This window comes from Carica papaya, chromosome 6 (assembly GCF_054855325.1).
Source record: "Carica papaya isolate Zhongbai chromosome 6, ASM5485532v1, whole genome shotgun sequence".
NCBI lineage: Eukaryota > Viridiplantae > Streptophyta > Magnoliopsida > Brassicales > Caricaceae > Carica > Carica papaya.
Window position 1 is genome coordinate 93,255 of NC_142314.1, and position 20,546 is coordinate 113,800.

The 20,546-nt window shown below is 42.2% G+C and overlaps 1 protein-coding gene across 1 annotated transcript; it reads left to right on the top strand.

Annotated features, from left to right (window-relative positions):
• Positions 1-311: 311 nt before the first annotated feature.
• LOC110813730 (adoMet-dependent rRNA methyltransferase spb1) lies at positions 312-5,702 on the top strand. The gene is made up of 11 exons (XM_022040973.2): positions 312-1,064; positions 1,234-1,281; positions 1,390-1,548; positions 1,665-1,711; positions 1,884-2,040; positions 2,131-2,192; positions 2,899-3,088; positions 3,234-3,323; positions 3,850-3,992; positions 4,079-4,199; positions 4,472-5,702. The coding sequence occupies exons 1-11, from the start codon at positions 591-593 to the stop codon at positions 5,468-5,470; spliced, it is 2,490 nt and encodes an 829-aa protein (XP_021896665.2). The 5' UTR covers positions 312-590; the 3' UTR covers positions 5,471-5,702.
• Positions 5,703-20,546: the final 14,844 nt, after the last annotated feature.

The window sequence follows — 20,546 nt, forward strand, 5'->3', positions numbered from 1 at the left end:
TTAATCAACACTTCCATGACAGTGAAAAGAAGTGATCCACTGCCTTTTTATTAACTTCACTCCGTATAAATTTCGCTGTTTCTATGTATGTATTTCACTCGGTACGTGCGCGTACACTAATGCAGAAAAGGAAACAAAACCAAATTCTAGAATATACTTTTCCAGCTATCCACAACAGAGAGCAACTTTCAATCTCCATCGTTCACTTGCCGTAAATCCCAGCATTCTTTTCATCTGGCCCTTCATTTTCTGCCTTCGATCTCAGCCGTCCATTTATTCCAAACCCTAGTAGAATCCACAGCTAGTCTTTCTCCTGTGAACGACTCCGCTGCAGGAAGGGTAAGCGCTCTTTTCAATATCCGGTGTGTTCGTAGCGTAGGAGCGAAAGCCTGTTTGGACATACGGTTCCCGCGGAAGATCAAGTTGGTGAGCCGTGTGATGGGAACCCTTCCCGCACGGTTCGGAGGGCACTGAATTAGAAGGAGAGGTTCACCGCCACATCATTGCGTGCAAGGGGAGCTCCACTCTCCGTTAACTCCCTATATATACAAGTATATACCCCTGAGAAAAGTTGAAGAAAATCCGCTGGAATGGGAAAAGTAAAGGGGAAGCATCGGTTGGACAAGTACTACCGGTTAGCCAAGGAACACGGGTACCGATCTCGAGCCTCGTGGAAGCTGGTCCAGCTCGACTCCAAGTTCTCTTTCCTCCGCTCTGCACATGCCGTCCTCGACCTCTGCGCCGCCCCCGGTGGGTGGATGCAGGTTGCCGTTCAGCGCGTTCCCGTCGGCAGCTTGGTCCTCGGAATCGACTTGGTACCCATTGCCCCCATTCGCGGAGCTGAAGCTATGGTGCAGGACATCACCAAGCCCGAGTGCAAGGCGAAAGTCCAGCGTGTCATGGATGAGCATGGGGTGAAGGCTTTTGATCTTGTCCTCCACGATGGCTCCCCTAATGTGGGTGGCGCCTGGGCCCAGGAGGCAATGAGCCAGAACGCCTTAGTTATCGATTCCGTCAAGCTTGCTACTCAGTTCCTAGCTCCAAAGGGAACGTTTGTTACTAAGGTACTCATTTTCGGTTGCCCTGACCTTGTTCAGTATTTCCAACTTTTTGTCTTTCAGTCATATCTTCTGTTATATATCTAAAGGTTTCATTAAAGTGCTTTGTATATCGTTTAGTCTCAGCTACGGATTCTGCATGCTGCAAGCTCATTTGTTTTTTGTCTTGTCTTAGGTTTTTAGGTCACAAGACTACAGTTCTGTTCTTTACTGCCTTAAGCAGGTTAGTTTTATTTTGTCGCCTTCTCAACATTTTCTTGATAATCTGCTCTTTGAAAGTAATTATTGGTGAGCCTCGTGCTAAACTATTGTGGTACTGATTTTTCTGCAGTTATTTGAGAAGGTTGAGGTAGATAAACCAGCTGCCAGTCGTTCAGCGTCTGCAGAAATATATGTTTTGGGTTTAAAATACAAGGCCCCTGCAAAAATTGATCCACGTCTTCTCGATGTTAAGCATCTTTTCCAAGGATCTGTAGAACCACAGAAGAAGGTAATTTTGTTGTTTTGGAATATAAACAACAAATTGACTTTACTCAAATTATCATCTCACTCCAGTCCATTATGTTTTGATATTTATGATTTTTTTTGTTGATTTTCTAAATGTAGGTGGTGGATGTGCTAAGAGGTACTAAGCAAAAGAGGCACCGTGATGGGTGAGCCTGCCTTCTTTGATTGATCTCATTATCTATGTTGTTTCCTCTTTCAGCCAATCTCATAATCTAGTGGTGTTATTTAATAGGAAACTAGGGTGACAACGGATGTTTAAAAATAGTGCTTTTCAATTGTTCATATTAACTGTATTTACTTACTAAGTTTTATTTACAGTTATGAGGATGGTGCCACAATTTTGAGGAAAGCGACTTCAGCTGCTGATTTCATTTGGTCTGATGCACCACTGGAGATCCTTGGTTCAGTTACTTCCATAAGCTTTGACGATCCAGCTTCTTTACTTATTAAGGATCATAGTCTGACCACAGACGAGGTGTCGTCCCCGGCCCCTTCTTTGGATTCGAACTTTGAATCTTGTTTATTATCTTTCCATTTACCGTGTCTTTTTTTTTTCTTTTGACAGGTTAAGGCTCTTTGTGATGATCTACGTGTTTTGGCGAAGCAAGACTTCAAATACATCTTGAAGTAAGGAAGTCTGTTGCCTTATTTTCATTGTTTTGGAAGTTTATCCTTCTGTATGACATTTTTGAGTTTGAAGTTTTATTTAGTATATTATGGTTCATGGAAGGATAAGTCGAGCATGTATAGTACTTTGTATTCTCCCTTCCGTAACTATTTGCTATTTGATTCTATCCACGTCGCCAAAAGGAGTACCTATTACTAAGAATTCTGCGTTTAATGTGTTCAGTGCGTTGTGATATTTTTGCATAAGAATGCATAGAATCCATGGTACTGCAGTGGAAATCTGTGTCTGATTATGTGCATAATAAATCCCAAGTGATTTTAGCAAAGTTAACTACCAGTCCCTAGGAAGGCTTCTGTAGTCTTGCCTTTTACCAAAATGATTGAATTCTATATTTTACTAGGGTCTGTGATAAATTTCTGTCAAGTTTCAACATTTCGTTTGGATCTAATATATGTTCTTTAATCTGCTTGATACTGAAAGACAGACACACAGGCAATCAGTAATTAATTTTTGCAATTTTAGTGTGCTCTTTGGTTCTAGCTAATGGCAGCGTTCCCATTAAAGAACCTCTTGAATTAATATGCTTTGGTGTTATTGAATTTTAAATAAGAGCCTGTAGTTTTGTTCTATCATTCTCCATTGGTAGAGCTAATAGCATATTACAGTTTACCCACATCACGTGCAATGTTCTTTTTTGTCACATAGGTGGCGGATGCAGATTAGGAAGGCCCTGTCTCCTTCCCAGAAGTCTACTTCTACTGCTACTGCAAATCTTGAAACTGAGATCAAGGAGGATGAAGATGTTAGATTGCTTAACGAAATGGAAGAGTTAACCTATGCAATGGAACGCAAGAAAAAACAGGCAAAAATGCTTCTTGCAAAAAGACGAGCCAAGGTTTGGCATTTTTCCCACTCGCTCTGCACGTACATATTCTGAGAAACAAGCTTACCAGCAATGTGTCTATTTCAGTATTACTTGTTCAGTTATCCAGTATTTCTCATGAAGCTCTCTCTTGCTTAACTTCATACGCGTATACCAGGATAAGGCACGAAAAGCAACGGGGGTACAAATAGATGCACTGGAAGATGGTTATGTTGACCATGAGTTGTTTTCCCTATCGTCCATCAAGGTTAAATACTGTGCTTCTACTTCATCATCCTTATAAAGAGAATATGGTTCCTTGCTTTGCATTGAATTATCTGTGAATCCATATTTTTTGAAAGAATTTTATGTCGATCCACTGTGCTGGATCCTCGGAACATTCTTTCTTATATGTCGCCTTGTAGTTGTAATTTGCGATTGTCTACAGCTGGTGGTGTGATACTTCAGAAGTTTTGACAATTTTACAAGTAGGATGTCAGGGACCTGATATAAGTAAGAACAAGAAATTGAAGCTTAAGTATGATGGCACACAATCATCACCTTGTCCTTTTATGAGTTCAGAAAGTTATTTTTGTTTTTGTTTTCTAAAGGGAATTCAAGAAATTATTAAGCTGTCTACAGAATTATCTTGTAGCCATGCCTCTCCTAATAAACTGTTGGATTGCAGGTTTAACTGAAGGTTGTGATACAAAACTATTGATATTCAACAGGCATATTTGATGTGCTGGTCTCGCATTCTGTTTATCTATTTGGTTGTACTGTTGGCTTTTCAGGGGAAGAAAGATCTGGTTGCTGTTGATAATGATGAGTTTCCTGGTGAGATGGATGACGTGAAGGATAGTGACGATGAAGAAAACAGGGAGGAACGTCCCAAGGATTCTTCTAGTGATATAGACTCTGATGTAGAACGCAGAAGGTCAGTCAAACGGTTCCAATGATGCTGTCAATCACCTATTCTTCCTTGTTGATTCTGCAATATTATGCTATCCTCAATGTTCTTAGGTATGATGAACAAATGGAAAATATTCTTGACGAGGCTTATGAAAGATTTGTTGCCAAAAAGGAGGGAAGTACAAAGCAGAGGAAGCGTGCAAAACAAGTCTACTCGGAAGAACTCCTGGAGGTACTTATGATCCTTTCATTTGGAAGAATGATTTTCATCCAGTGATCCTATTATGGTTTCCTCACTGTCCCTGATTTGTGTGCAATCTCTTTTCCCCATGGATCTCTTTCATAATTACTTTTGTATTCCCTTTTTATGATGCTGGGCAGTAGTGTTAACGCATGGTTCTTGGTTTCTGGTTGGGGAGGGAATCTCTGTTCCTGATCTTTGCATGGAGGGAATTTTTCATTTCGCAATATTGCTTTTCTAAAATTTTGATATTGGGTCTGCAGGGTGATGGTGGTGATGATGATGGTATGCCTTCAGATTATGATTCAGACAAAGAGCAGGGTGATTACGAGGTCAATCCCCTTGTGGTACCACTTGATGGGGGAGAAGCACCAACTCAAGAGGAGATCACAAACAAGTGGTTTAGTCAGGATGTATTTGTGGAAGCAGTGCGGGGAGGAGATTTGGAGGACGACAGTGAGGATGAAATGCAGGTTGAAAAGCAGGAGGGAAGACTTCCCATCCCTGGAAAAAAGGACAGGACTGAGAAACCTGCTCCGGTGCCCATCCACACTCTAGCCAAAGCTTCCAAGGTGGAAGATGATTTTGAAATAGTCCCTGCTCCAGCTACAGATTCGAGTGCTGAGTCGTCCTCAGATGACTCTGAGGAAGATGCGGATGCGAAGGCTGAGATATTGGCTTGCGCAAAGAAAATGTTGAGGAAAAAGCAAAGAGAGGAGATACTCGATGATGCTTACAGCAAGTACATGTTTGACGACGAGGGCCTACCAAAGTGGTTTCTGGAGGAAGAAAGGAGGCATAGGCAACCAGTCAAACGTGTTACAAAAGAGGAGATAGCTGCAATGAGAGCACAATTCAAAGAAATCAATGCCAGGCCTGCAAAGAAAGTGGCTGAGGCCAAAGCCCGCAAGAAGCGTGCAGCCATGAGGAAGCTCGAGAAAGTTCGGAAGAAAGCAAACAGTATATCAGACCAAGCAGACATATCAGATCCTTCAAAGAGGAAATTAATTGAGCAACTCTATAAGAAGGCAACGCCCAGAAGGCCACAAAAGGAATATGTGGTTGCGAAGAAAGGAGTGCAGGTGAAGATTGGCAAGGGAAAAGTCCTTGTAGATCCTAGGATGAAAAAGGATGCTAGGGCACGTGGGATGGGGAAGCCAGGAAAAGGAGGTAAAAAGGGGAAGAATGTCAAAGCTCAGAAAGGCAAAGGACAAATGAAGGCGCGGTCAAAGACGGGAAGGAAGCCCAAGAAAGAGAGGTAGAAGGAAGGCGGATGCGTATATGACTGAGCAGGGGCATGGCCCTTGTTGTTATTCTTTTTTATTTTTTTGTTTGTTAATTATTATTTTTTTTTGTAATTTACAAAGTAAATCCTCTTACTAATTTCTTTCTTTATTTTTCGAAAAACAAAACGGAAAAAAATGTTTCCTTTAAATCCTACCAGAATTGTACATTTGTTACATTTCAGAATGGGAATGTCCTTTTTTATTAGAATTTCTTTTAAAGACGCAAAAATTCAACAACATGACTGTCCTATGGTGATATCAGGATCGTAAATCTGTATAATAAATCAATTAAATGTAGTTACTTTTTTTTTAAATAATAAGATTACGTATTTAATTATAACAATTAAAAAATTTTAAGGAGTAATAACTAATTTTATGATTAACCTTACAAAAGATCATATTATACTTTAAAACGAGTAATAAGATCTATTTCTCTTATTTTTTTCAAGTGTATAATTAATATAACCTCACACGTATCTACTTATTTCGGATTCAGTTTTGTCATTGACAATTTTTTATTCTCTTTTATCTTATGGGCACATTTCGTCCTCGACCTCTGCGCCGTCCCCCGGTGGGTGGATGCAGGTTGCCGTTCGGCGCGTTCCTGTCGGCAACTTGGTCCTCGGAATCGGCTTCGTACCCATTGCCCCTATTCGCTGAGCTGAAGCTACGGAGCAGGACATCACCTTGCCCGAGTGCGATTCTTACGAGTCAATGACAGTCTCTTCGTTGACCAATTATGTTATGTCTAATGACAAGAACAATGTTCAAAGGAATAAATATTAATATGATTTTTAGCAATAAAAAAACTTATTTCAACTGTCAAAGTTTGTACATCGAATCTAAAATCACTAGTCCAACAACTAGACTCAAAACTGTTGGTTTTTAGAAGTTCAACTAAAGTTATCTGCAACAAATAGGATTTCAACAATCCACACACTAATCTCTTTACATGATACGTTAGATCGATACTACATATTCGTATAAAAACTGTTGATTGATTGACTTTGTCACATTAATCTCTTTGCATAAAAATGGCTGACATCCATTCAGATACATTACTGATTTGTACTCCTTTTTTTTTTTCAACAATGAGTACCATAGAGTAGGATTTATTAACAGTGGGTAGGATTTGATTTCTCACATGATCGTATGTGTCGTTAAGACCCATCAGAAATTGAATCAAAGAGGATGAACTGTCTATTTCACTATTCAAATTAGTAGCGTTGCATGTACTTGCAGGTAATGGTCTCAAATAACTCAATTCATCCCAAAGTTTTTTTAATTTTGTAAAATAAGCAACGACCGAAAGGCTTGATTGAGTAATGGAACTAATTTCTCGTTTTAATTGATATATTAATGGACCATTGCTTTCTCCATACTTTTATTTGATTTCATCCCACCAATTTTTTGCAGATGCGGTCTACAGGAAGGCACTGGCCAGCTTCTTCGTCATTGAGTTGAGGATCCAAGACACCACCATGTTATTTGCCTTTTGCCAACGTTCATATTCTATTGTGTTGGAGATTGGTTTCTCAAATCTACCATCAATAAGAGCTAACTTATCTTTAGCTGTTAGAGCAATCATCATGGCTCTGCTCCAAAAGAGGTAATTAGAGCCATCAAGATGTGCAGAAACGAGCTATATTCCGAGTTTATCTAAGCTTTGGAGGGTTAACATGTTGATAGTAGGATTTGGGTTTGGATTAGCCATTCTAAGGGTAGATTAACACTAAAATTTTGATGAAATAATGCTTAGTACAGACACTACTTTGATACCATGAAAAAAAGATATGAGTAAATTTTACTGTTTTTGTGTATGTATTTCATTATATGCAGGTGGGTATTTATATACACACGGGGAAGAGGGAAATGCACTAATCGAGAAAAAGAAACAAACCCTAACAAATTGCTCAACAAACCAAAAACAAAAATAAATTCTAGAATCTATTTTTATAGGTGTCCACAACATATATCAACTTTTAATCTCCATCGTCTACTTGCCCAAAATCCAACATTCTTTTCATCTAGCCCTTCATTTTCAGCTTTCGATATCAACTGCCCATTTATTCCAAACCCTAGCAGAAAACATTCTGGAACACCCCCCAAATTATTATTATTATTTTTATTTTATTTTATTTTATTTTTTTTAAAAAAATTATATGAATATAATGATTATTTATGTAATAATATATGATTTTAATTTAGTTTAATTTAATTAAATATAAATAATAATAATAAGGGGTAAAATTATTTTTGATATTTAATTAAAAATAATTTTGGAAAAAAAGAGTGAAAATTTGGGTTATGGGGATGTTTTTGAAAAGAAAATTAAAAACCAGATGTTAAAACGCAATTTAAAAAAATTACGCCATGTCAGCACCCTCGGCCAACCAGGACACACCACGTGGCAAAGATACTGACGCGGGAGGCCACGCGAAAGGGAGTCACGTGGGCGATCCGCGTGAGCATGATCGAATGGCTGAGATCCGTCCCACGCGCACGGATGGCCCAAATCAAAAGCGCGTGCAGACGGCCCAGATTGCATGCGTACGGACAGCCCACATTGAATCGCGCATGGACGGTCCAGATTGCATCACGATGAACGGTCCAGATTCATTTCAAATTTAATCGCAATTGGACGGTTCAGATTAAATCGCGATGGATGGCTCAGATTAAAAGCGAAAGGTTATAAATAATCTCATCCACACTCAAATCCTAACCCTAGCCGCCAGAGCTCTCACCGGAGAAGACAGCCCAGCCACCGGGGAACCGACCGCCGCCGCACCGGAGCACTTTTCGGCTGCCAAACGAGGTAAAAATTCTTTCCTTGGCTCGGATTTCAATTCTAAACCCACCTATGGCCAAATCGGAGCCAAAACACCGGCCAATTGGCCAGAAATGCCGTCGAATCCCAGCAGCGCCGCCACAAATTTTCTCAGTTTTTGCCTCCGATGAGGCCCTTTCCGATTCCCGTTCGATGTAATTTTTACACCATTATGACCACCGTTTCTTACTCTACAGGTTGATCGGAGCAAAATACCAAATCGTAACTCGAGCCGGAGGAGCCGCCTCATCGGAGAGCTCCGCCGCAAGTAAGTCTCGGTTTTCTATATTTTTCCTGCCCACCGAGGGCCTTACATGTATTTTCTCGCAAGAACTGGTGCTAGTTTGACTGAATTAGATCAGAAACGGCCGAAAACAGCCAATCTGAGGCGGAGCCGCCGTCACCGGAGCACGGCAAAGCCGCCGTGTCGGAATTCTGAAATTGGCCGAGTAGGCCCTAGGTCTGATTTTGAGTTATTTGGGGACATGTGCATGTACCGTAAATGCGTTTCAGTTCTTAGGAAAAAATTCAAGGAATTTAGGGACTGCCCATAGGCTCAATGAAAAACCGACTTTAGACTTCAAATCAAGTAAGGACCCCTCAACCTATTTCCTATCGTGGAATTAAAGTTCAATTAAATAGAAATATCGTATTTTTGCAATTAATATATATGTATAAGTAATTAAGGTTGCTAATGGAGTCCGAATCTGATCTATTTTTTGTTCAGTTCTTATTTTATTTATTTTATAGTTTTTAAATGCGTTACGGTATGTGGCTTATTTATTCTATGGTTTTGAATGAATGAATCACTGTTTACTTCATTATAGCTTAATTTTGTGAATTCGATGATATGCTTGTCTTATTGAATGCACGTTGCTTGTTTAAATATCCATGTTTGATTTGATAATGGAGACTAGGAATAAATAGAAAAGGAATGTGAATTGATAAGTGGATAAGTTGACAGCCTCACTAGATATTCTGAGAGATGGTGGACGGACCAGGTCCAAAGAGAACCCTACCAGGAACGTTGTCTCATACCGGATGGGGTATAGAGACTTTAAATGTTTTGGCGCTCATACCGGACGGGGTATAGAGACGGCCCGCTTCACCCTCATACCGGACGGGGTATTGAGGTTTATTGTTTTGGCACCCATACCGGACGGGGTATGGGGACGACCCTTGAACTAAATTGTTAAAGTGAATGGTTCACGTGTAGAGGGGACCCCTATGGATTTCCATGGATACTGGTAGGCTAATAAAAGAGGAAAATTGTTGTTTGATGATCGAAATATAAAAGTATGACATGTGTTATGTTACAGAGTGTGTATGATTTTATGATATCTATAATCTTATTATTTTTTAATGGTTGTTTTCGTGAATCTCACCGAGATAAGTGGACAGTAAAGGGTTTTATTATTGATAAATGAATTTGTTAAAAATTGTGCTCCATTGGTTGTTTTTATTTTCTACCAACCTTTACTTCTGTGACAGTGATATAGTGTGACGTCTTTACTAGACTAGTGTAACTCATTCCTTACTTAACCATTTTAGATCAGGAAGACTTGGTTCCCGAGCCCGTTCCGCAGGAAGACGGCGAGTAGATACCTAAAGATTTTATAGTTTTCCTTATAGTATTCATTTATAGTATTTCCTTTAGTTAGCTCATTCTTTTAAATGTTTAGTACGTTTTGGTTATTGTATAAGGGATGTTAACCATAATCTTTTATTTCGCTTCCGCACTTAGAATTATATACATTTCCTTTTAATTTCTGGGGCTATTACACATTCACTCTTTTACATCTTCCTTTCTCCTTTTTCCTTTAACTCCCAATGTATACATGTAAAGGGAAAGCATCGGAAGAAAATCCACTGGAATGGAAAAAGTAAAGGGGAAGCATCAGTTGGACAAATACTATCAGTTAGCCAAGGAATACAGGTACCGATATCGAGCCTCATGGAAGTTGGTCCAGCTTGACTCCAAGTTCTCTTTCCTCTGCTCGGCACATGCCGTCTTAGACCTTTATGCTACCCCCGGTGGGTGAATTAAAGTTGTCATTTTGTGCGTTCCTGTCAACAGCTTTGTTCTCGGAATCGACTTGGTACCCATTGCCCCTATTCGCAGATTAAAGCGTATAATTAATATAATCTCACACATATCTACTTATTTCGGACTTGTTTTGTTAGTGACAATTTTTTATTCTTTTCAACTAACATATAATTGATGTTATAAATTCAATCTTTAATTTTAGTTGGAAATGTTTTATCAATTAATTTATCACGAATGAAGATTTATTTGATTTAAAAATCTTCTATTTATGTAAAATTTAAATGTCTTTATTATAATTGAATTGAAGTATCTTAACCAGTCATATTAAATTTTAAAAGTATTTGAATTAGTAAATTTCTATTTTTGAAATATAGATGTATATACTACCAATTATTAAGAAGTATCGAAATTTCTATTACATGTTCATTTTAATCAATACTAAAATATTTTTGTTTGAGTTGTATGAGATAAAATTCTCATCTATAGTTCTTAGAGGGAGAGTTATCTTATTTATCTATCTCATAAAATCTATGTTTAGTTCGAAGAACATCTTGAAATTCAGACTATAACAAATGATATAACTAGTGAATACGTTCCTTTTCATATCAAAATATTTTATTATTTATGAAGAATTATGCTTATTATTTTTTAGTACAAGTAGCTACATAATTTACTATAATTTTTTTACTATCTTTTAATCGTTACTGAAGTCTTTACTTCTATTCAATACATAATGACTGAAGTTGACTTTGATTGATTAATCCAACTAGTTCATCGATGGTTGACAAATATGATAGTCCTAATAATGATCCTACACGTATTTCATATATATTTCACTAATGGCTTTAAAAAATCTCATGAATTAACTTGAGTTACTAGTGTGTTTCTGAGAGTCTTTTGGTATAATATGTTATTCCTTACCTTGTAATCAAATTAGTTATTGGACAGTCAAAATTCTGACGACAGAAGTTATTATTGTAATATAATTGTCCTTGATAGAGGTATTATGCGAAATAAATTGTAAAATAAAAATATTCGACATTTCATTAATTATTAGTTTCAAACTTTCTTAATTAAAAATGAAAGAATATAATTGAAATCATATTTCCGAAATATATATATATTGAAAAGAAAAGAAAAAATCATCATATTTATATGTATGAACGCGGAATTAGACCTATGTAATTGTAATTAAAAAAATAGTAAGATAGTAGTAAAAATAATTAATAAAATTTGATATTATCATTATTACTCATAAGTTTTAAAAGAAATTAAATACATAAAATATATCATGCAGAAAATATCATTTAAAACCAGGAATTTTGCTAGAATAATTTTTTTTTCTTTTTTATAAATAAAACCTAAAGATATGAGACCAATGTTCTTCCATGCAATGTTGATAATATAAACTTATGAGTTTTGAATTATTATTATGTTCTCTTCTTTTTCTTAATGATTTTTTCACTTCATGATTTTATAAACAACTACATTATTTTTGTTTAATTACAAGAAAACAATGTATCAATTTTTGAGTATTTCTTTTTTAAAATTTATTTTCTTTTGATATTGTTGCTGCATATATATATATATATACATACTCGAGACTTGAAAAGTAGATAATGTGTTTTCTAATATATATTTATCAAAATTATTTTCTTTAACAATTTTTGTAACGATCCCGGAAATATTAAAATGAAATGAGTATTTAAATATATCAAATGCGGAAGCGAGATCAAAATTTCAGTTAACATCCCTTACACGAAAAACCAAAAACGTACTTAAAATATAAAAGATTAAACTAAGAGAGAAACTCGAAAATAAAACTATGAGTATGACTACAGAGTCTCTAGGCATCCCCTTCGTTATCCTCCTGCGGAACGGGCTCGGGAACCATGTCTTCCTGATCTGAAATGGTTAAATAAGGAGTGAGCTACACTAGCCCAGCAAGAACATCACGATATCTCACCGTCACGGAGGTAAAGGTGGGTAGAAAAACACAAAAAGACCAATGGAGCATAATTTATAACAAACTCGTTTATTAACATGAAAACCTTTACCATCCACTTACCTCGGTGGAATTTATGAAAACAATATAAGAAAAATAATAACATTATCATAATCATGGAATAATATAAGCTGTAAAACATAACACTTATCACGCCTCTTGTAATTCAATCATTGTACAACATATCTTTTTCTCATTTACCAGTCTACTAGTATCCGTGGGGGTCCATAGGGGTTCCGCTACCCGTTAACCTTTAACATTCATAATCAGTTTCCAGGGCCGTCCCCATACCCCGTCCGGTATGGGCGCCAAAACCATGAACCTCAATACCCCGTCCGGTATGAGGGTGAAACGGGCCGTCCCCATACCCCGTCCGGTATGGGCGCCAAAACCATAAACCTCAATACCCCGTCCGGTATGAGGGTGAAACGGGCCGTCCCCATACCCCGTCCGGTATGGGCGCAAAAACCATAAGATCTCCATACCCCGTCCGGCATGTGAGACCACAATCCCGGTAGGGTTCCCTACGGACCCGGTCCGTCCACCATCTCCCAGGATATCTAGTCAGGCTGACCCCCATAATACAATTATAAGTCTACACAATCTTTCATTTTCCTTTTCCTCAGTCAACATCATCAATTCACATACAAACAAACAAAACAGTAATTCATGCCAAACAGACAACATACAGTATCAATTTTTCAGTCATTCAACCCATGATTAATAAAACGTAGTATATGCACACAAATCTGTAAAATGAACACATCAAACCTCATTTTGCATTTAAAGCTGTAAACAGGCCAAATAACAGTAAATCACCAATCACACTAGACTCGGGCTCCATTAGCCACCTTAAGCAATTTCACACATTCGTTCATTCATGAAATACCGTTTTATCATTTATTGAACTTTAAAACCGTGATAGGAAATAGGGTGAGGGGTCCTTACTTGTTTTCGGGATCCGAATACGATTCACAGTGCGCCTGCAGGCCGTCCCTAATTTTCCCTGAATTTTTCCCGGGCAACTGAAACACACTAACAGCACATGCACGTGTTCCAAAAAAAACCCAAATTAGGCCCAGGGCCTCTTTCGGCCCAAATCGAAACTCCGGCACGGCGGCTCCACCGTGCTCCGGCGACAACGCCGCCGCTGGCGGCGGCGAGTCGCCTTGGGTTAGCTGTTTTCGGCCGAATTCGGCCACACTCGCATCGGTCCTTGTGAGAAAACAACCCTAGGGCCCTCGGGGGGCCAAAAAATCACGGAAAAACGGAGCTTACCGGCGGCGGCGCTCTCGGGTGCGGCGGCTCTCCGGCGAGGTTCGTGTTTTGGTGATTCAGCTCCGGTCAACCTGTAGAGAAAAGAATGGTGATCACGGTGATATAAAAATTGCATCGAACGGAGGCTGGGAAGGGCCTCGTCGGAGGCAAAAACCGAGAGGGGGCGCGGCGGCGCCGCTGGGCTTCGGCCGCGTATTCCGGCCGTTTGGCCGGGATTTCGGCCTCGATTTAGCCATAGGAGGAATCAGCGTGGAAAAACGAGTCGGGGTATGAAATTTACCTCGATCGGTGGTTGGAAATTTCCCCGGTGCGGCGGCGGGTGGCGGCGGTCGGCCTCTGGTTCGTCTTCTCCGGCGAGCGGCGGGCGACTAGGGTTTGTGGTCTGGTGTGGGGGTTCTATTTATAACCCCTTGCCTTTTGATCTCAGCCGTCCATTTCGTTTTAACCTGAGCCGTTCGTTTTTGATTGAATCTGGGCCGTCCGTGCGATTGAATCTGGGCCGTCCGATCGCGCGATTGATCTGGGCCGTCGGATCGCACCCACGCGGATCGCCAACATGGCTCCTTTCGGAGTGACGCGGTCTTGCCACGTGGCAGGCCCTGGTTTGCCGGGACTGCTGACCGGGCCTGCTGACGTGGCTGCTGACGTGGCCCCCTTTTTTTTTTTTTTTTTTCCTCCTCCTTTCCGGGTGCTACAACTCTCCCCCCCATAAAGAAATTTGGTCCCCAAATTTGCCTCATTACTCTTGATCAAACAGAAGAGGATATACGGCCCTAAATTCTGATTCCAGCTCCCAAGTCGCCTCCCTAGGCGTGTGGTTCTGCCACAAGACTTTTACAAATAATATTTCCCGGTTACGGAGTATTCTGCTTTCTCGGTCCGTGATACTGACCCGTTTCACCCTCATACCGGACGGGGTATTGAGGTTTATGGTTTTGGCGCCCATACCGGACGGGGTATGGGGACGACCCGTTTTACCCTCATACCGGACGGGGTATTGAGGTTCATGGTTTTGGCGCCCATACCGGACGGGGTATGGGGACGGCCCTGGAAACTGATTATGAATGTTAAAGGTTAACGGGTAGCGGAACCCCTACGGACCCCCACGGATACTAGTAGGCTGGTAAATGAGAAAAAGATATGTTGTACAATGATTGAATTACAAGAGGCGTGATAAGTGTTATGTTTTACAGCTTATATTATTCCATGATTATGATAATGTTATTGTTTTTCTTATATTATTTTCATAAATTCCACCGAGGTAAGTGGATGGTAAAGGTTTTCATGTTAATAAACGAGTTTGTTATAAATTATGCTCCATTGGTCTTTTTGTGTTTTTCTACCCACCTTTACCTCCGTGACGGTGAGATATCGTGATGTTCTTGCTGGGCTAGTGTAGCTCACTCCTTATTTAACCATTTCAGATCAGGAAGACATGGTTCCCGAGCCCGTTCCGCAGGAGGACGACGAAGGGGATGCCTAGAGACTCTGTAGTCATACTCATAGTTTTATTTTCGAGTTTCTCTCTTAGTTTAATCTTTTATATTTTAAGTACGTTTTTGGTTTTTCGTGTAAGGGATGTTAACTGAAATTTTGATCTCGCTTCCGCATTTGATATATTTAAATACTCATTTCATTTTAATATTTCCGGGGTCGTTACAGTTGGTATCAGAGCCGCATTTCCTCGGACCCATCCCTTACACTGTAGTCCTTTAAAGAAATACTCACCGATTGGTCGTTACTCAACCATTCCTTGTAAATGCAGGTACACAGAAATGAGGAGAGGAAGGCCCCCACTAAACCAAGCGGCCCAAGATAATTCGCTTCGGGAGGATTTGGACAGATTATATGAGATGGTGGAAGCTCTCGTAGCTGCCCAGCGAAGGCAAGAGGAGAGAAGGGAGTTACCCGGACCTCCTCCGCTAGCGCAGGTTGAGCCCCCGCTACAGCAGGCTGATCCCGAGCCACCCCGGCAGGAGCCTGTTCCTCCACAGTACCACCCGGCACCACAGCCGCGGTACGACCCGGTACCACAGCCACAGTACCAACAGGTGCCGCCACAGCACATTCCAGTGCCCCCACCACATCAGCAAGTGCCACCACAGGGTCCCCCAGTTCACCCTCAGCCGGTCCCAGTCCCTCTACCTCGGGACCCCGCTCCCTCCTTGATCGACCCCGGCTTCATAGAGAGGTACAGGAGACTGAACCCTTCTACTTTTTCAGGGGGATCCTCTTTCGAAGAGGCCCAATACTGGCTGGCAGAGACTGAGAGAGCCTTTGAGACCTTGGGAGTAATTCCTGAGCAGAGGGCTGCCATTGCCTCCTACATGCTGGTAGGGGAAGCGGTACGCTGGTGGGAGCTCAAGCGGGCCACCCTGCCTGTACCAGTTACTTGGGAGCAGTTCCTAGCGGCTTTCCATGCGGAGTATCTCCCTAAACACATCCAACATTTAAAGGAAATGGAATTTGCTCAATTGGTCCAGGGTAATATGACAGTGTCGGAGTATGCCCGCAAGTTCCTGGAGCTGGGCCGACATGCCCCGGAGACATTATTGGATGAGGGCCGAAAGGCCAGGAAATTCCAGTGGGGCCTCCGCCCGGCGATCAGACAGCACTTGTTGGTGATGGAGCTCGAGACATATTCGGCAGTCCTGGCAAAGGCGCAGATCATAGAAAGGAGCTTCGACACCCGCCCTCAGCTAGCGGGAAGTTCCCGACCTTCAGCCCCGCTTCGCAGGCCAGCGCCTACCATGCCTGTCCAACCCAGTAAGAGACCCAGGCCTGCCGTTCAGGGCCCTCCTCAGGCTATGGGGGCAGCTCGTGGGAAGATCTGCCAGTACTGCGGCAGGGATCATGGGGACCGACCCTGCTACCGCCTCAACAACACCTGTCGCATATGCGGCAGTGCCCAGCACTATGCGAGGGAGTGCCCTAGGAACCAGAATCAAGGGAGGCCTCCAATCCAGGGCAGAGTTTACAACCTTACCCAGAAGGATGCCGACGCAGACCCGGACGTGGTACATGGTATGTATACTATCTCTGGCCACATTGCTCATATTTTGTTTGATACTGGCGCATCACATTCTTTTATTTCACATGTTCTTGCTTCCAAAATTTGTGTATCACCTGATAGACTTGATTCATTATTGTTTGTATCTACCGCTGGGGGGGAGACATTGCTAGGAGAGGTTGTCTACAGGGCATGTGCCGTGGAGATAGCAGATAGGAAATTGAGAGTAGACCTGATAGGGTTAGACACAGGGGATTTTGATGTAATCCTAGGAATGGATTGGCTAGCGGCGTATCACGCCACCATAGACTGCTTTAATAAAAAGATTGTATTTAATCCTCCCAACGAGGAGCCATTTACAAGTTAATAAAATTATTCGGTACTGATTCTCCCTAATGACAAATTCTTTTCTTCTTAATTCCCAGTGCGTTGATATTGTATTTTCCCTAACTAGGTAAACCCAAGAAGGAAGTTTGTTTCCAAGAGATTCCAGTAGTCCGAGACTTTCCAGACGTATTCCCGGATGAACTGCCCGGTCTACCAGGGGACAGAGAGGTCGAGTTCACCATAGACTTACAGCTAGGAACCCAACCCATCTCGGTAGCTCCTTACCGAATGAGCCGCATCGAGATGGAAGAGCTAAGGAAACAAATCACTGAGCTACAAAACAGTGGCTTCATTAGACACAGCATTTCCCCATGGGGTGCCGGGGTTACTTTTGCAAAGAAAGGGGATGGAACGTTGAGACTGTGTATTGATTATAGAAGGATAAATAAGGTAACAATTAAAAACAAGTACCCTCTCCCCCGGATTGATGACCTTTTCGATCAGTTGCAGGGTGCACAGGTCTTTTCTAAAATAGATCTACGATCAGGTTACCATCAGGTAAAAGTGAGAGCAGAAGACATCCCCAAGACGGCATTCCGAATCAGGTACGGACACTATGAGTTCCTGGTTATGCCGTTTGGGCTAACCAACGCCCCGGCCATCTTTATGGATCTAATGAACAGAATCTTCAGAGAGTTTTTGGATAAATTTGTCATCGTGTTCATCGATGATATCTTAGTCTACTCAAAAAGTAGAGAAGAACATGCTCATCATCTTGCCCAAGTCCTCCAGGTACTCAGGGAAAAGAAGTTGTATGCAAAGTTGAGCAAGTGTGGATTTTGGCTCGAGCAAACCGCCTTCCTAGGACATGTTATATCGAAGGAAGGGGTGTCGGTGAACCCCGAAAAGGTTGAAGCAGTACTTGGTTGGGAAAGGCTAACAACAGTTAAGGAAATTCGCAGTTTCCTAGGGATGGCGGGTTATTACCGCCGGTTTGTCGAAGGGTTCTCCAGTCTAGCGGCCCCTCTAACCCGACTCACAAAGAAGAATGCAAAGTTTGATTGGAATGAGAACTGCGAAAGGAGTTTTTCAGAATTGAAGAAGCGACTGACTACTGCACCCGTGCTGGCTCTACCGAGTGGATCAGGAGGGTATACAGTTTATAGTGATGCCTCCTATATGGGCCTGGGTTGTGTCCTGATGCAGCATGGAAATGTTATAGCATATAGGTCTAGACAGCTAAAGAATCATGAGAAGAACTATCCTACCCATGACTTGGAGCTTGCCGCAATCATACATGCCTTGAAAATCTGGCGCCATTATTTGTATGGAGAGACCTTTCAGATCTACACCGATCATAAGAGCTTGAAGCACATCTTCACTCAGAAGGATCTCAACATGCGTCAGAGAAGGTGGATGGAACTCCTCAAGGACTATGATTGTGACATCCTATACCATCCAGGTAAGGGCAACGTAGTAGCCGATGCCCTCAGCAGGAAGAGTGCAGGCACCCTAGCCCATCTGATGGTTTCAGAATGCAGGTCCATTGGGGCTACGCAGCAGGTTCGACTGCGAGATCTGAAGAGGGCCACATGTTTGAGCCACCTAGCAGTCCAACCCGAGTTAATCCAAAGAATAAAGGAAGCCCAGTCAATCGACCCCGCCCTAGTAAACCGCAAGAAGGATGCAGAACAGGGAGTGAACTCAGAATTTCAGATCTCTGCCGACGGATTGATTCGTTTCAAGGACAGAATGTGTGTCCCAGACGACAATGAATTAAAAAGAGACATCATGACAGAGTCCCATAGTTCAAGGTTTGCCATGCATCCAGGAAGTACAAAAATGTACCAAACTATGCGACCCCGATTCTGGTGGAATGGGATGAAGAGAGATATAGCCGACTTTGTATCTAAGTGCTTGGTATGTCAGCAGGTCAAAGCAGAACATCAACGCCCAGGGGGGTTGCTTCAGCCTTTACCGATTCCAGAATGGAAGTGGGAACACATCACCATGGACTTCGTATCGGGACTACCCAAGGCACGATCGGGACACGATGCCATATGGGTAATTATTGACCGACTCACTAAGTCTTCCCACTTCCTGGCCATCAGAATGACTGATTCGTTGGACAAGTTGGCAAGAATGTATGTCCGGGAAATAGTCAGACTGCATGGGGTCCCAGTAACAGTGGTATCCGACAGGGATCCCAGATTCACTTCTCGGTTTTGGAATAGTTTCCAGCAAGCTATGGGAACAAAGCTGTCCCTTAGTACTGCCTTCCACCCCAAACCGATGGACAATCAGAGAGGACAATCCGTACGCTGGAGGATATGCTCCGAGCTTGTGTCTTTGACTCCGGAGGCCATTGGGACGACCATCTACCCCTGATAGAGTTTGCCTACAACAACAGTTACCAAGCAAGCATCAGAATGGCCCCATACGAGGCGCTATACGGGCGTCCGTGCAGGTCACCGATTTGTTGGGAGGAAGTGGGCGATAGAAGATTGTTTGGCCCGGATTTGGTGGAAGAAACCACGTCCAAGATAGTTAAGATCAAGAAGAACATCCAGACAGCTCAGAGTAGGCAAAAGAGCTATGCTGATACCCGGAGGAGACACCTGGCCTTTGAGAAAGGTGACCGGGTGTTTCTTAAAGTCACCCCCTTCAAGGGGATTAGTAGGTTCGGCAGGAGGGAAAAATTAAACCCCAGATACATTGGACCCTTTGAAATCTTAGACAAGATTGGTACCACTGCCTACAGACTTGCACTGCCCCCTGAGCTCTCCCGGGTTCACAATGTGTTTCATGTATCTATGCTGCGCAAGTACAATCCGGACCCTTCTCATGTCGTGGCTCATGAACCGCTTTCACTCCGAGAGGACTTGTCTTATGAAGAAGTACCGGTCAGTATCACGGACCGAGAAAGCAGAATACTCCGTAACCGAGAAATATCATTTGTAAAAGTCTTGTGGCAGAACCACACGCCTAGGGAGGCGACTTGGGAGCTGGAATCAGAATTTAGGGCCGTATATCCTCATCTGTTTGATCAAGAGTAATGAGGCAAATTTGGGGACCAAATTTCTTTATGGGGGGGAGAGTTGTAGCACCCGGAAAGGAGGAGGAAAAAAAAAAAAAAAAAAAAGGGGGCCACTTCAGCAGCCACGTCAGCAGGCCCGGCCAACCGGGGCCTGCCACGCGGCAAGACCACGTCACTCCAAAAGGAGCCACGTTGGCGATCCGCGTGGGTGCGATCCGACGGCCCAGATCAATCGCGCGATCGGACGGCTCAGATTCAATCGCACGAACGGCCCAGATTCAATCAAAAACGAACGGCCCAGATTAAAACGAAATGGACGGCTGAGATCAAAAGGCAAGGGGTTATAAATAGAACCCCCACACCAGACCACAAACCCTAGCCGCCCGCCGCTTGCCGGAGAAGACGAACCAGAGGCCGACCGCCGCCACCCGCCGCCGCACCGGGGAAATTTCCGACCGCCGATTGAGGTAAATTTCATACCCCCGACTCGTTTTTCCACGCTGATTCCTCCTATGGCCAAA

Bases quoted from the DNA above. Each gene is read 5' to 3' on its own strand.
- LOC110813730 (XM_022040973.2), top strand. From the start codon at position 591: ATGGGAAAAGTAAAGGGGAAGCATCGGTTGGACAAGTACTACCGGTTA. The intron at 2,041-2,130 runs GTGTCGTCCCCG...TTCTTTTGACAG, and splicing joins ATAGTCTGACCACAGACGAG to GTTAAGGCTCTTTGTGATGA. The intron at 3,993-4,078 runs GTCAGTCAAACG...CAATGTTCTTAG, and splicing joins TCTGATGTAGAACGCAGAAG to GTATGATGAACAAATGGAAA.